The sequence below is a fragment of the Schistocerca cancellata genome, chromosome 3, assembly GCF_023864275.1.
Source record: "Schistocerca cancellata isolate TAMUIC-IGC-003103 chromosome 3, iqSchCanc2.1, whole genome shotgun sequence".
In the NCBI taxonomy this organism is placed as follows: domain Eukaryota; kingdom Metazoa; phylum Arthropoda; class Insecta; order Orthoptera; family Acrididae; genus Schistocerca; species Schistocerca cancellata.
The window spans coordinates 576139066-576151325 of NC_064628.1; the positions used below are offsets into that span (position 1 = coordinate 576139066).

Consider the following 12260-nt stretch of genomic DNA (forward strand, 5'->3'; position numbering starts at 1 on the left):
GGCTGTAAAACATGTCATTGAAATTAAGAACATCAAGTTGGGCAGTGTGTTTAGCAACTGGGTCGTCCAGCTGTTTCTTGCCCACAGTTTGTTAGATGCTACTCATGTGGACAGACAGCTTTTTTGTTGTCATGCCCACATGGAATGCAGCACAGTGGTTGTAGCTCAGCTTGTAGATTACATCACTAATTTCACAGATAGCCCTGCCTCTGATGGGATAGTTGATGCTTGTGACTGGACTGGAACAGGTGGTAGTGGGAGGATTTATGAGACAGGTCTTGCATCTAGATACTTTACAGGAATTTTAACTGAGAGGCAATGGGTTGGGAGCAGGGGTTGTATAGGGATGGATGAAGATATTATGTAAGTTTGGTGGACGGCGGAATACCACAGTGGGAGTGGTGGGAAGGACAGTGGGTAGGGCATTCTTCATTTCAGGGCACCATAAGAGGTAGTCAAAACCCTGGCGAAGAACGAGTCGCTTACTCCAGTACTAGGTGGTACTGACTCATGACAGGAATGCTCTTCTGTGGCCAGACAGTGGGACTTTGGGAGGTGGTGGGTGACTGGAGAGATATAGCATGGGATATCTGGTTTTGTATGAGCTTGGGAGCATAATTACAGTCTATGAGGGCCTTAGTACATTTTAAGAGGGACTGCTCATCAATACAGGTGTGATGGCCAAGGGTGTCTAGGCTGTAGGGAAGGGACTTCTTGAAGGCAGCTTTCGAAGTGGAGGTATATCTGGTGGTTGGTAGGTTTGATATGGACAGAGGTTCTGATGTAACCATCTTTGAGGTGGGGGCCAACACCAAGGAAGGTGGCTTGTTGGGCTGAGGAGGACAAGTTGAAGTGAATGGGGGGAGAAGGTGTTGAGGTTCTGGAGCAATGTGGATAGGGTGACCTCACCTTCAATCCAGATCACGAAGATGTCATCAATGAATCTGAACCAGGTGAGAGATTTGGGATTTTGGGTGTTTAGAAAGGATTCCTCCAGATGACCCACCAATAGATTGGCATAGGATGGTGCCACGCAAGTGCCCATGGCCATACTCAAGATCTGAGTCTTCTTTATGTTTTTATAGGAGAAGTAATTGTGGGTGAGAATATAGTTGGCCATGGTGACTAGGAAGGAGGTTGTAGGTTTGGAATCTACTGAGAGTTGCGAAATCTAGTGTTCAATAGCAGAAAGGCCATGAACATCAGGGATGTTAGCGTAAAGGAAAGTGGTATCACTAGTGATGATCTGGGCACCATGTGGTGAAGGAACATTAACCGTGGAAAGTTGGTGGAGAAAATGGTTGGTATATTTATATAGGAAGGAAGGTTGTGGGTAATAGGCTAAAGGTGTTGGTCTACGAGAGCAGAGATTTTCTCTGTGAGGGCGCAGTAACTGGCCACAATGGGGCATCCTGGTGGATGGATTTATGGATTTTAGGAAGTAGGAGTGCAAGGGATGGTAAAGGTGAGGAGAGAGGGCAGAGGTTCTGCAATGGGCGTAGGGATTTGAGGAGAGACTGAAGATCCCACTGCATTTATGGAATGGAGTCACTATGGCTAGGGTTTGTATTTGGATGAATCTGGCAGCTGATGGAGTCCTTCTGTCAGGTAATCCTTGCAGTTCGAAACAACAGTGGTGGTGTCTTTGTCAGCAGGTAGAATTACCGTATTTACTTGAATCTAAGCCACACTCGAATCTAAGCTGCACTTGAATCTAAGCCACACCTGAAAAATGAGACTCGAAATCAAGGAAAAAAATTTCCAAAATCTAAGCCGCACCTGAAATTTGAGACTCAAAATTCAAAGGGAGATAAAAGTTTTAGGCCGCACCTCCAAATCGAAACAAAGTTGCTCCATTGTAATATGAGACACAATTTAGGTCGAATGAATGACGATACAGCAACAGTAATTTGCTTCGAGTCGTAAGCTTAGCAGTTAAGCTTTACCAGGCAGTGTCAGGCGCTCCGTCCGATCTGGTTTGAATTGATTGCTTATTTTTCTTTGCTCTGATAAGTGCCGTTCTCTATATTATAGGTATTTACGTCACTCTAAGCTGAAAATGCATTACTGTACTGTGTCGTGTCGTGCACTGTCTGTCGCATTCTGATAATGAGTGTTTACAACCTGTCACCACTCGCGGCATGGCTTGCTTTTGTGTGCGCTACCGCCGCTTACAATTAAAAAAAAAAAAAAAAAAGAGGAATCGCCTCATTAGCGAAACAATGGCAAGAGACTGCTATTTGTTGTGACTTACACTGCTGATTTCTTTGATAATGATCAACAAGAACCAAATAATAGACTGCATATGATAGAAGATCTTCTGAATGAGAGTTCAGCGAAAATTTTTCTCCATTTGAAAATCTTTGCAGATGCCTCTTTAGTACATTACATTCTGCACAGAAATTAGTCATCGTAGATTTAAAAATCTAGTCAATTGCCGTTCTTCATTTCTGACTGTATCACTGTTAGGCATAAGAATAATACGAATATAAACATGACATGATATGTATATTCTTCCGCATTTGCTGTTGTCTCACTCTAGTATCATAGTTTATTAGGCAGACAGGATTTAAATAAGATAGCAGCAAACACGAAAGAATACATGCCAAATGTTTATATTCATATTATTCTTATAGTGAAGAGAATACTGCATGTGATTCACAATTCATAATAGTTCCTATTAGCAACCATCTGTTGTCACAGGTAGGAAAAAATTCAGAATGTAGAGTTGGTCATATTGACAAACATCCCAAACAGTCTTGCCAGTCGGATTTTCGTAGTACATTGAAATGCTGCTACATTCTAAGATGCACAATACGGAAATTGTATTTACTTCGTTGGATAATATATGAAAATGCAGTGGTCGAAACTCGGGGCGAAGAAAAAAGCTCGTCTTCCACTTTTTTTTTTTTTTTTTTTTTTTTTTTTTTATTTATTTACTGACGCAAAGGTTTTGGCTCCTGTATTTAACTTTGTGCCTGCAAAGCATGCCTGTGTAGCGCTACATACATTTGACAGCAGAAGTTAGTTGTGGCAGCACCTACCAACATTTTCCAGAACTCCCGCTTACTTTGCACTCGATTCTAAGCCGCAGGTGGTTTTTTGGATTACAAAAACTGGAAAAAAAGTGCGGCTTAGATTCGAGTAAATACGGTATCGTATTGGGATCAGTTTCTAGATAGTGGCTTGTGGTTGTTTCTTGCAGATGTAAGATTAGCTTGCATGCTCAGGGATTTGGGGAATGATGGTGAGGCAAGGTTCGAGGTTAAGAAATTTTGGCAAGTTAACAGGGAGTGATTAGGAGGCAGTGGGGTGGATCATGGTTTGATGGAAGAGTGTACTGAATCAGGGAGGGTTAAGTATTGGTCTTTGGTTGAGACTGATACGGTGGATGGCGAAGAAGTGTTTCCACTATAGGGACCGGGAGAAGGAGAGATCCTTAACAAGTCCTATATGACTGAATTTTGGAGTGGGATGAAGGGTGAGGCCTTTGGAAAGGACTGATACTTCTGTGGAGATAAGGCTTTTGGAGGAAAGGTTCATTGCTGTGTTTCAGGTCTGTTTAGGTTCTGCATTCTGTATGGTGGTTGGAGGGAAGGTAAATGTAGTAGGTCTGCAAGACAGGGTTTGTCAGCTATGAGGTGATGCAGGTGAGGTCTGAGGTTGCTGTAAATGTAATGGATGGTGGTAGTCCAAGCCGAGAGTTGGATGTGAACAGGATGGAAAGTTTTTTGAGTTGGCGTTGTGTATGCTGCTCTAGTTCCTGGAGGGCAACAGTTCAGTGTGTGATATGGGGTCCAGGAATTTGGAATTGCATAGCAGCAAAATTTTACAGTTGGAGAGGAGATACTGCAAGTAGCTTTGGGACTGTTTGAAATGGTTTCACAGGACCATGTTAGGACTGGCTGAATCTGAACAGATGGAGGTCACTGTGAAAGGAGGGGTTGCAGCCAGAGATGGGTAATTTGATGGTAAAGCCATTTGGGGGGAGGGGGAGCGGGGATTCCATTAGCCCAGCAACAATGCAGAAATAGTATGTGGGAGATTGTTCTGGCTTGGCTATGGATAAGGAAACTCTGTTTTAACATAGACAGAAGGAGCAATGATCCATGGTGGATGATAAAAAGGTGTAAAAATACATAAATAATGTAGGAATACATCCAAAAAACCTGCAAAAATACAGCAAAACACATGGGAAAAATCACAAAAAGGATTGAAACACATGAAGAATGGCGAAACAAGATCAAGATGAAATATAAGGGAGTAGGTCAATAATAAAAGGGGAAAACCAATTGAAATCAATGTGAAAACACAATGAGATCAAAGAAAAAGTCAATAAAAAGACTGTAATATTGGTTGCAGGTCTGTGGTTGAATAAGTGTGAAGAAGGGGGACAGCAGATGTGACTAGGTTAGGTGAAGTTGGTATGTGTGAACTGGAATAGAGAGGAGAAGGAGTGGGGGGGTGGGGAGGGTTTTGTAGGATGAGGTATAAGTTCATGTGGTACAGGAAGGTACAGAAAATAACATTTTTGTTGTTGTGCCTATCTGTGACTCAGTATCTTCATTATATGGTGAGCAGCAACCATTCTTTTCATAATATGTCATTATTCCATCCTGGATTTTCCATTGTTCTATCATTATTAACTGATGTTTAAAAGTGTGATTTCTCTAAACCACGTGAAACACCAAATAATAGATCTCCATAAGCACAAGTCAGTGAACCCTACACTAAACAGTAATTAAGGCAATGACAAATGAAAAACGCTCTTATATGGCATATACTCAGCACATAATACCCTGACACATCATCCTGAATCCTCTTTGCCAGTTATGAATTATCTGTATTAGTCAAAATTATGTTTTTGTCCTTTGGCAATTTACAAACACATTTACATTTCAAAATTGGTACTCAATACTATAAAGATCAAAGTCCCATTGAAAATGCTGTAAAGAGTTACATCAAATACATGTATAACTTTTTGAAAGTAAGTTAATTTTACAGCATGTTTTTATGGCTTGAACACTGAGTCCATTCAATAAAATTTGTGTTTTTTAATGTTAATTCAAGTATGTTTATCACATAATGAGTAATAAAAATAATCCACCATCATTATGAACAATTAACCTCATGCCAATGGTATGGCTTGCATGCCACAACAATACAGATAGCTCTAATGTATGTGAAACCACATTGATAGTGTACTAATGGAGAAGCCAGACTAGCTTACAGATCCTGACGAAATGAAACACCCTGCTCAGTAGTGGCAGTGGTAACATTTTTGACAATGTTAGTTTACATGGACTTACTATGCCCATACTGCGAACGACTGAAAGCAAAGGGAAACTACAACATTTATTTTTTTCTGAGGATATGCAGTTCTACTGAATAGTTTAATGATGTCAACATCCTCCTGACTAAAGTATTCTGTACATAAAATAGTGATCCACTCTGAACTTAGAGTGAGGACAATTAAGGAAGATGTTATCATCACGAAAAACAAAAGTAATTTTCTAGTGGTCAGAACATAGAATTTTAGACCTCTTTACTGCATAGGATGTTTAGAGAATTGATAAAGGGAACTCGATAGATTGAAGTATAGCAAGAATTAATGAAGGGGGATGCCAGGAAGAACAGGACTTTTGGTCCTGTGAGTACAGGATTATCAACACAAAATCCAAGAGGTGCAAATCCAGGGTAGATCTAATAATGAATAAGAAAATGTGAACACGTGTGAATTACCATGAACAACTTAGTGAATAAATTATAATAGCCAAAACACACAAAGTCAATACCCAGCACAGTACTAAAAGTTTATATGCCTACTAATTCCAAGGATGATGAGGAGATTGAGAAAATGTAGAATACAATAAAGGAAATGAAAATTTAATCATGATTGGAAACTGAAATTCCACAGTACAAAAGGAAGAGAGGGACAACCAGTAGGAGAATATGGCCTGTGTAAAGGACTGAAAAGAGAAGCTACCTGATATAGTTTTGCATGGAGCACAATTTAATCACATTTAACACTTGGTTTAAGTATCATGGAAGAAGCTAAAGAAACCTAGAAACAGTAGAAGGTTTTGGAACTGCAGTGTAAACTTCAAGAAATTTCAGAAAAGAGGGAGTTAAATGACATGTATTCTGGATAAGTTGAATGAACCAGAGGTTGTTGAGAGTTTCAGAGCTTTAGACAAAATATTGACCAAACAGATGAAATGAATGCAATAGAGGAAGAATGGGTAGCTGTGGGAGATGAAAAAGTGAAGGCAACAGAGGCTCAAATTAACAAAAAGACAAATCCCAGTAGAAATCCATTGGATAACACACAAAATAATTGAATTTAATTGATGTAACAAGACAAATGTAGCAAATGAATGGAATACAGATGTATAAAAAATGAGATTGACAGGAAGTGTGGAAGAGAAAACCAGAATGTCTGACGTCAGAAAAAGAAGGTCAACTTTCTATGAGCACATCACATCAGCAAGTTACCACAAACACGGCTCACAAGTCAATGTTCCCTTCCGCCTGTACACCAGTGAAGTCATATGGTGGCATGTACTGCTGCAAGTTTGTTGGGTTATAGCTCAGTCAGTGCACTGAAGGTGGCTAATTCATAGCAAAAATCTGGATATGCAAGAATATTAAAAAACCAATGGGATTGCGACTGATCATTTTGTTACTGTCTTTCCATATCAGGCAGGGTTGTCACACAGGTTTGGTTCAAGGCAGAGCCAAGAAAACAGAATATGTGGAAAATCAGACTGTTCACTAGTTATGAATAGTAGCATTTCTGTCACTCATTTCTGTTGCACTTAGCTACAGGAAGACCGTTCTATTTTTATTTGACTGCAACTCACCACATAGCGAAGTCATATATTGTTACATTCCATCCTAAATTTTCCATTGTTTGATTTATTTGACTGCAGATAGTGCACATACTTCAAACTATAGCAAATTTTTCACAAAAAACCAGCACCTCTGTTCAAGTAGCAGATTTATGAAAGCGAAAGAGAGAGAGAGAGAGAGAGAGAGAGAGAGAGAGAGAGGGGCGTGTGTGTGTGGGGGGCGGGGGGGGGGGGGGGGGGGAGGGGGGGAGGCAGAAAGGGAAAAGGAGAGAGTTTTATAATCTGAAAGTAGAAGCATATTCCTATCTTAACCAAAACCCACCTGCAATTCAACATTCTTCAGCAGCATCTGGAGACTCAGTGTCACACTCTGGGCTATAAGTTGGCTTTCAGCATTCACTTCACAGCTAAGAACTGCATGTCCATCCACAATTTTCTGCAAACATGCTCGTCCTGGAGCTAACAAAAAGTTATAGATTTAGACATGCTTAAGAAATAAACAGAAATGTACAACTGATTTTAATTGTATTATTCAACACTACCACAGATTAACCATATGCACATTACTGTACACAAAGCAGGTGTTGTATATTTGATAAGAGAAGAGACATGTAACTAAGCAAGCATTCTCTCAAGATATCGTGGAATTGTCAACCACTTCTGATACGTGGGGCTCTACAAAACTCTATGCACGCATCTCTCTCTCTCTCTCTCTCTCTCTCTCTCTCTCTCTCTCTCTCTCTCTCTCTCTGTGTGTGTGTGTGTGTGTGTGTGTGTGTGTGTGTGTGTGATGTGCCAACAAAAGTAAATTTTTGTACATAAATGTTAGAAATAGAGAAGAAGGGGTTGAAGGAAATAAGAGAAATATGAGATTAAGTAGGAAAACTAGCCAGGACTGCAAGTTAACAGACAGTCATAAACGATGAGAGGAAAATCAACAATGAAATGCTAGTAGCATATAAGAATTAAAACTAAGATGTTACTAGTTAAATGCTTATGACAGAAGAGATTTAAAGATCTGAGAAGTTAGCAGTGGGATATAGAGCTGTTGAGAAGTCAGAAATTGTAGTGCTTCAAGAATTTACACGTAAATTCTGGAACCACTTGGCCTTCTGCCCCCTCGAACACGCGATATTTTAAAGACAAGTGTGAGATTTTGAAGTTAACGTATTTATAGATTCCAGGAGTGGAGTGTCACTTATTTCTAGCGTTTTCTTTAACGCATTACGAACGAAATATCACTTACCGGTATCACCAGTAACAGGAGTGTACATAGTCGGTATTACTGGAACAAAGAGCTGTTGTGACTCGCTGATCTTTCAAAGTGCCGCTGCGCAGTTACACGCATCCTCTACATGCGACGCTGTCTGCCAGCCATGCAGCAGCAGCGGCACCTAAGCAGCCAGCCAGCCACCAGCTGCTAGACTTGGACTCAGTTATGATTTGGCTGTTAAAGTGTACACACGTCTTACTCTGTTTACTTGATCTGTGACTTTCATGAATTGCGTCTTCCTTGAAATATATTTGTTCAACTTGAAGTTATAACAATTGGTGACAAGGTAGTGAATTTTCTTTTCCATCATTGTCCCACATGTTTCCATGGCTACTTTAGAGCAACTATTGCAAGGTCTCATAGAACAGCAAATGCTTCTCACAAATGCAATTCGTGATTTTGCCGCGGCATCAAACACAGGGCGTCTCTCGTTGTTGTCTCTACCTACTTTTCCTCCTTATGATGAAATGGCGGAAGACTGGTCTGATTACGAAAAACGTCTTCGACAGCACTTCTTGGCATTTCACGTCGTGGACGAACAAACATGTAAGTCTCTGTTCCTTTCATGGATTTCACCTCAAATGTATCGGTTGTTGTCGCAATTGGCTCCGTTGAAAGATCCTGCGTCTTTGTCCTTTGCTGAAATGTGCTCACTTCTGTCCATCTATTTTCAAAAGCAAACGCATGTGGTGGCCTCTCATGTTGCCTTTTATCGTTGTCAAAAACAACCGAATCAATCCTATCGTACTTGGGCTACTGAACTTCACGGCCTCAGTAGAAAGTGTCAATTTGTTACTGAAGTTCACAAAGAATCCTACACCAATTCCATGGTATGGGATGCTATTATCCGATCAGCGCCTGACAAAGAAGTTAGGCAACGTGCCCTTCATTTGGCAAATCTGTCTCTAGATGAAGTCCTATCCATCACTCAGTCTTCTGAAATTTATCACGCCGCTGGAGCGCAAATAGAGGCATGGGGCAACGTCGGGGAAATACAACCTCTGTGCGATGTTGATGAAGCGTGTGGCGTGTGCCCGCTGGCTGACGTGGCCGCAGTATGCTCCCAAGCGCAGCCTCGGCCTAACTGTAAACACACCTCTAAGAAACTGCAGCAAAATCCACGGCAACTTCCTTCATGTCCGCGGTGTTTTACGAAACGTTCACGAGAAGATTGTCCACAATGTTGGGCCGTGTGTCACAAATGCAAAAAAAAGGGTCACGTGTCATCCGTTTGCAAATCCGACCGCATACATGATGTTCATGAACGTGACGCTGATTCTGATTCTGTGTTGTCTGTCAATTGTACTTCTCCCCTTTCAGGGAAGTTATTCCTCACTGTCCAAATACTTGGTTAAGATGTTCGCATGCAGGTGGATACTGGTTCTGCTGCCACTATCATCAATTCTCAGATGTATCTTCAGTTGGGTTCTCCAATCCTGTTACCCGTCACTAGGCAATTACGGACTTACGATAAACAGAGGATTTCTCTCTTGGGACAATTTGATGCTGAGGTATCTTACAAATCTGTCGTTTGCACTGTTCCCATATTTGTGGTTGACCATAGTAACGTGGAGAATCTTCTTGGTTTCGATGCCTTTCACGTTTTTGGGTTCTCCATAGATGTCTCTGACAATATCGTCTCTGATGCTATTCCTTATGCTCAATTGGATTCCTGGTTGACGACATTTACGACCATTTTTTCTCCTGGGTTAGGCCGTGCAAACGACTTTGAAGCCAAACCCACTGCTTGGCCCAAGTTTTTTCGGGCTCAGCCCATTCCTGTGGCCCTACGTGATCAGGTCAAACGGGAGCTGGATCGTCTAACTGCTTCAGGGGTTAGCCGTTGCATCGCCTGTTGCATAAAACTGTGCCTTTTCACTGGTCCGCGTCATGCGATGCGGCTTTCCAGAAATTGAAGACTATGTTGAAACAGGCCCCGTACCTGGCTACTTATCGACCTGGCCAACATCTTGTTCTTGCCATGGACGCCTCTCAATACGGGGTCGGTGCAGTCCTTGCACACCATTTTTCTGATGGTTCTAAACAACCCATTGCTTATGCCTCCAAAACGCTCATGGATGCTCAACAAAAGTATTCTCAAATTGAAAAAGAAGCTGTGGCCATTATTCATACTCTTCAAGATTGGTGTTTTTCTCTGTGGATCCAAATTTCATCTTGTTACGGATCACATGATCCATGGACCTTGCCGTTGGTGGGGAGGTTTGCGTGCCTCAGCGATACAGATAGCCGTACCGTAGGCACAACCACAATGGAGGGGTATCTGTTGAGAGGCCAGACAAACGTATGTTTCCTGAAGAGGGGCAGCAGCCTTTTCAGTAGTTGCAAGGGCAACAGTCTGGATGATTGACTGATCTGGCCTCCTAACAATAACCAAAACGGCCTTGCTGTGCTGGTACTGCGAACGGCTGAAAGCAAGGGGGAAACTACGGCCGTAATTTTTCCCGAGGGCATGCAGCTTTACTGTATGATTAAATGATGATGGCGTCCTCTTGGGTAAAATATTCCGGAGGTAAAATAGTCCCCCATTCGGATCTCCGGGTGGGGACTACTCAAGAGGATGTCGTTATCAGGAGAAAGAAAACTGGCATTCTACGGATCGGAGCGTGGAATGTCAGATCCCTTAATCGGGCAGGTAGGTTAGAAAATTTAAAAAGGGAAATGGATGGGTTAAAGTTAGATATAGTGGGAATTAGTGAAGTTCGGTGGCAGGAGGAACAAGACTTCTGGTCAGGTGACTACAGGGTTATAAACACAAAGTCAAATAGGGGTAATGCAGGAGTAGGTTTAATAATGAATAGGAAAATAGGAATGCGGGTAAGCTACTACAAACAGCATAGTGAATGCATTATTGTGGCCAAGATAGATATGAAGCCCACACCTACTACAGTAGTACAAGTTTATATGCCAACTAGCTCAGCAGATGACGAAGAAATGTATGATGAAATAAAAGAAATTATTCAGATAGTGAAGGGAGACAAAAATTTAATAGTCATGGGTGACTGGAATTCGAATGTAGGAAAAGGGAGAGAAGGAAACGTAGTAGGTGAATATGGACTGGGGCTAAGAAATGAAAGAGGAAGCCACCTGGTAGAATTTTGCACAGAGCATAACTTAATCATAGCTAACACTTGGTTTAAGAATCATGATAGAAGGATGTATACATGGAAGAACCCTGGAGATACTAAAAGGTATCAGATAGATTATATAATGGTAAGACAGAGATTTAGGAACCAGGTTTTAAATTGTAAGACATTTCCAGGGGCAGATGTGGACTCTGATCACAATCTATTGGTTATGACCTGTAGATTAAAACTGAAGAAACTGCAAAAAGGTGGGAATTTAAGGAGATGGGACCTGGATAAACTGAAAGAACCAGAGGTTGTACAGAGTTTCAGGGAGAGCATAAGGGAATAACTGACAGGAATGGAGGAAAGAATTACAGTAGAAGAAGAATGGGTAGCTTTGAGGGATGAAGTAGTGAAGGCAGCAGAGGATCAAGTAGGTAAAAAGACAAGGGCTAGTAGAAATCCTGGGTAACAGAAGAAATATTGAATTTAATTGATGAAAAGAGAAAATATAAAAATGCAGTAAATGAAGCAGGCAAAAAGGAATACAAACGTCTCAAAAATGAGATCAACAAAAGTGCAAAATGGCTAAGCAGGGATGGCTAGAGGACAAATGTAAGGATGTAGAGGCTTATCTCACTAGGGGTAAGATAGATCCTGCCTACAGGAAAATTAAAGAGACCTTTGGAGATAAGAGTACCACTTGTATGAACATCAAGAGCTCAGATGGAAAACCAGTTCTAAGCAAAGACGGGAAAGCAGAAAGGTGGAAGGAGTATATAGAGGGTCTATACAAGGGCGATGTACTTGAGGACAATATTATGGAAATGGAAGAGGATGTAGATGAAGATGAAATGGGAGATACGATACTGCGTGAAGAGTTTGACAGAGCACTGAAAGACCTGAGTCGAAACAAGGCCCCCGGAGTAGACAACATTCCATTGAAACTACTGACGGCCTTGGGAGAGCCAGTCCTGACAAAACTCTACCATCTGGTGAGCAAGATGTATGAAACAGGCAAAATACCCTCAGACTTAAAGAAGAATATGA

The 12260-nt window shown here is 41.4% G+C and overlaps 1 protein-coding gene across 3 annotated transcripts in view; it reads right to left on the minus strand.

Moving 5' to 3' along the window:
- LOC126175426 (tetratricopeptide repeat protein 17) overlaps positions 1–12260 on the minus strand; it is a 310821-nt gene that overhangs the window by 171331 nt on the left and 127230 nt on the right. For all 3 annotated transcript variants that reach the window (XR_007535560.1, XM_049922224.1, XM_049922225.1), the window contains exon 8: positions 7174–7310. Coding sequence is in view for 2 of the 3 variants with exons in the window: in XM_049922224.1 (XP_049778181.1) it covers positions 7174–7310 (137 nt within the window). In the remaining variant the exon portion in view is untranslated. The remainder of the gene's footprint in view (positions 1–7173; positions 7311–12260) is intronic.